Source organism: Pelophylax lessonae (genome assembly GCF_965119305.1).
Source record: "Pelophylax lessonae genome assembly, chromosome: 5".
Classification (NCBI taxonomy): Eukaryota; Metazoa; Chordata; class Amphibia; order Anura; family Ranidae; genus Pelophylax; species Pelophylax lessonae.
Genome location: NC_138772.1, coordinates 140,469,923 through 140,473,690, shown reverse-complemented (window position 1 = coordinate 140,473,690; position 3,768 = coordinate 140,469,923). Strand labels below are relative to the sequence as shown.

At 58.0% G+C, this 3,768-nt stretch overlaps 1 protein-coding gene and 1 pseudogene across 2 annotated transcripts; both read right to left on the bottom strand.

Annotated features, from left to right (window-relative positions):
• Positions 1–835: 835 nt before the first annotated feature.
• Positions 836–1,543, bottom strand: LOC309556445 (integrase/recombinase xerD homolog; annotated as a pseudogene). The gene has a single exon. The product of its transcript is annotated as an integrase/recombinase xerD homolog (transcript).
• Positions 1,544–1,710: 167 nt separating this feature from the next.
• On the bottom strand, positions 1,711–3,285 carry LOC309556444 (uncharacterized protein; the record flags this gene model as incomplete). The annotated part of the gene is made up of 1 exon (XM_082258905.1): positions 1,711–3,285. The coding sequence occupies one exon, from the start codon at positions 3,283–3,285 to the stop codon at positions 1,711–1,713; it is 1,575 nt and encodes a 524-aa protein (XP_082115031.1).
• Positions 3,286–3,768: the final 483 nt, after the last annotated feature.

Genomic DNA, 3,768 nt, shown 5'->3' with positions numbered 1-3,768 from the left:
CCTGTACAATTTAGAGGACGCCATACCTCGGATGGGTCCCCACCATTTTTCCCAAAAACCAGTTTGCTGAACCCCTGTCAAGGACCCCAAACCGCCACAGCGCCACAAGTGTGACCCCTTACACTTGTGCGCCCCTCCACACCCTCAAGGCCCGGTGGATCCCGTCCTCCAAACCCAAGAACCACAGGTCAGTGCCAATAGCATTGAGATGGACCCCATCCCCACGAAGGAACTGCCACGTATCGCTCTCCAGCTCCAGATGCCGCACCACCAGGCCACCATTCCTGCTGACGAATCTCCCCACCTCCTTGTTCACTTTAATACGGGCCTTATTAAGTTTGTCGACTGAACGAGCCGACCGCCACGAAGTGCGGGCCACAATGTCGGACCACACCACCAGCATATCAGGGAAGGAAGTGCGAAGCCTCAAAAAGTCGAACTTCACATCCCGAATGAGCTCACGCATAGAGCGGAGACCCAAATCATTCCCGCCCACATGCAAAACAAGGATATCCGGGGCCCTGTCCAACCTGGCAAAGCGGGAGACTTCCGACACGACCCTGCTCCACAGCATGCCAGGCACACCTATCCACCTGACCCTGCCCTCCTCCCGGGGAACTCCCAACTGTCTACCATTAGGCCTGACCTCCGCCCGCCTGGCCCCCCAGAAGACATACGAATGGCCGAGGATCCAAAGCAGACACTGCCGGACACCTGCAAAAGAAACAAAGACAGTGCACCCTACACCCAACGCACACATACAACACCACCGAACAGACACGAAAATTACGCAGAAAACACACACAAACAGGCCCCTATAACCCCTCCGTAGGGGCTACTGCACCAGGTGGGGCCTGACGTAGGACCGGAACCTGTGCGACTCCCACCGCCCAATGCGCCGGACCACGTCCTCTCCCAAACCCCACCGGGCCGCCTCTGTGGCCGCCCCGATGCGAAAGGAATGGGACGCATAAGCCGCCGGGTCGAAGCCCCCGGCCAGCAAACATTTCCTAAACACCGCCACAAATTGAAACCTGGACAGGCAAGAACCGTCCAAATGAACCAATAAGGCACCCCCAACCTCAGGCCGAACCTGACACTAACGCTCCAGAGCCCCCACCGGGCAAACATCAGCTCCGTTGCCCCGAAACAGCTCCACCCACTTACCTCCGCCCACCTGGTCCGTTTTGGACCTCCGGATACGAATCCGAACCGAGGAGGCAGTGCGCACTATGTCCTCCAGCTGCAGCCCCCCAGCCACCCTCGTCGATGGACTAACCAGTTCCCCAATCCGGAAGGCCCCAAAGAAAGCCAACAGGAAGGCTGCCCTGAACAGCAGGCCCTCATAAGATGACGAACAGATAGAGCCCAGTTTTTCCAGAACGACACCCAACACTGAAAAGGACACCGGACGCCGGGAATCGCGGCCCCGGTTACACCTCCGGTACCCCTTCAACGCCTGCCGCACGTGAAAAGCCTTGGTGAAATCCACCCCCCCTGACAACTTGAACCAAAAGGCCATGCCAGCCAGTTTCCCATCCATGGCCGCCGCCGAAACTCCCCGCCCAAAATTCATACACACAAAGTAAAGCACCAGAGCGGACACATCCACCCCCAAATCTGTCCCCCCTACCTCCTCCAAAAAGGAACGCCATTCCGCCCACGCCCTGACATACGCCTCCCAAGTCGCAGGGGACAGTGACCGCCGAATCAAAATCGCTGCTCCTCCAAGGGGACCGTCCACAAATCCCGCGGACAGGGAATCCCATGCTGCTCCGCTGCCGGCGCCAACACGCGAAACTCGGTCCACTGGAAACGAGACAAAGCATCGGCCACCCGGTTAGAAACCCCCGGAATATGCACAGCATAAATAAAAACATTGAAACGCAGACACAACAGGACCAGATGGCGCAACAGGCTAACTACCGGGGGGGAAGACGCCGAGATGTTATTGATCGCCTCCACCACCCCCATGTTGTCGCAATGAAAACGCACCTTCTTGTTGCCAAAGCCCGCCCCCCATAGAGCCACCGAAACCACAATCGGAAACAACTCCAACAACACCAAGTTACGCAGGAAACCCGCCGACCTCCAGGATTCCGGCCAAGGTTCCGCGCTCCACCGTCCTTGAAAGAATGCCCCATACCCCGCCGAACCAGCTGCGTCCGTAAATAGAGCCAAGTCCCCGTTGCTAAACGGACCGTCCATCCACAGCGAGCAGCCATTGTAAGACTCCAGAAACATATCCCAAACCCTCAGGTCCGCCCGAAGCCCCCTGGTAAGCCTCACCGAATGCCCAGGGGCCCGGACCCCTGACGTGGCCGCAGCCAAACGGCGACAAAAAATTCGCCCCATGGGAATTATCCGGCACGCGAAGTTCAACTTACCGAGTAAGGACTGTAACTCCCGCAGCGTGATCCTGCGACGACCGCTCGCCTGCCTAACCTCCTCCCTCAAACGCACCAACTTGTCCAACGGCAACCTGCATTCCATGGCCAGAGAGTCAATCGTGATGCCCAAGAAAACCAATTCCGTCACAGGGCCCTCCGTCTTGTCCGAAGCCAAAGGAACCCCAAAACGGGCGGCGATGTGTTGTAGCGTCCCCAAGAGGACCGCACAGGTCCTCGAGTCCGAGGGCCCTATGCACAAAAAGTCATCCAAATAATGGATGATGGAGCTAACCCCTGACACATCCCGAACCACCCACTCCAGAAAGGAAGAAAAGGTTTCAAAGAAGGCACACGAAATGGAACAGCCCATCGGCAAGCAGCGATCCACAAAATAAGATCCTTGCCAACGGCACCCCAACAAGTGCATACTATCGGGGTGAACTGGCAGTAAGCGAAAGGCCGCTTCCACGTCGGCCTTGGCCAACAGGGCCCCCCTACCATATTTGCGAACCAAAGAAATGGCCGCATCAAACGACGTATAGGTAACCGCACACGCCCGCGGGTCAATACCATCGTTGACAGAGCCACCCCGCGGATAGGACAGATGGTGAATCAGGCGAAACTTGCCCGGTTCCTTCTTGGGGACCACCCCCAACGGCGAAACCACCAGCCCCGGCAACGGGGGCGAAGCAAAAGGCCCACCCATCCTGCCCAATGCCACTTCCTTAGCCAGCTTCTCCGCCACCACCACCGGGTAAAGCCGGGTAGAACGCAAGTTGCCCGCCAAGGGCGGAATCCCCTCCAAAGAACACGGAATGCGAAAACCCTCCCGAAAACCCACTTCAAGACGGCCAGCCGCCTCCCGATCAGGGTACCTATTTAAGAACGGTACCATCCTTGCCACCCTCACCGGAGTCATCCCTCTTGCCAGGGACCTCCCCACCACGCCCCTTTCCCCATTTAAAGCAACGGGACAGGGGGTGACTGCCGCCACATCCTGAGCACTCGTGCTTAAAACGACAGGAGCTCCCAAACTTGCACGTGCCCTCGTTGAACTGCCAACACACCCCTTTCTTCTTATCGGCCGGTGAACCCGAGGTCGAGGTGCCGCCGGCCCCCCCTGGAAAAAACTGACCCCCCGCCCGGGCAGACGTCATCAACTTCATCCACAGGCTGATATCCTTATGATCCCACCGGATGGAGGGCCGGACCGCCTTGCGCTGCCGAAACTGTTCATCATAACGCAACCAGGCCACCCCCCCGTACACACGGTGGGCTTCCCCAATCGCATCCAGGTAACAGAACAACGCCGAGCAATTTTCGGGCGCCTTCTCCCCTATAACGCTCGCCAAAATCGCAAAAGCCTGCAACCAATTGG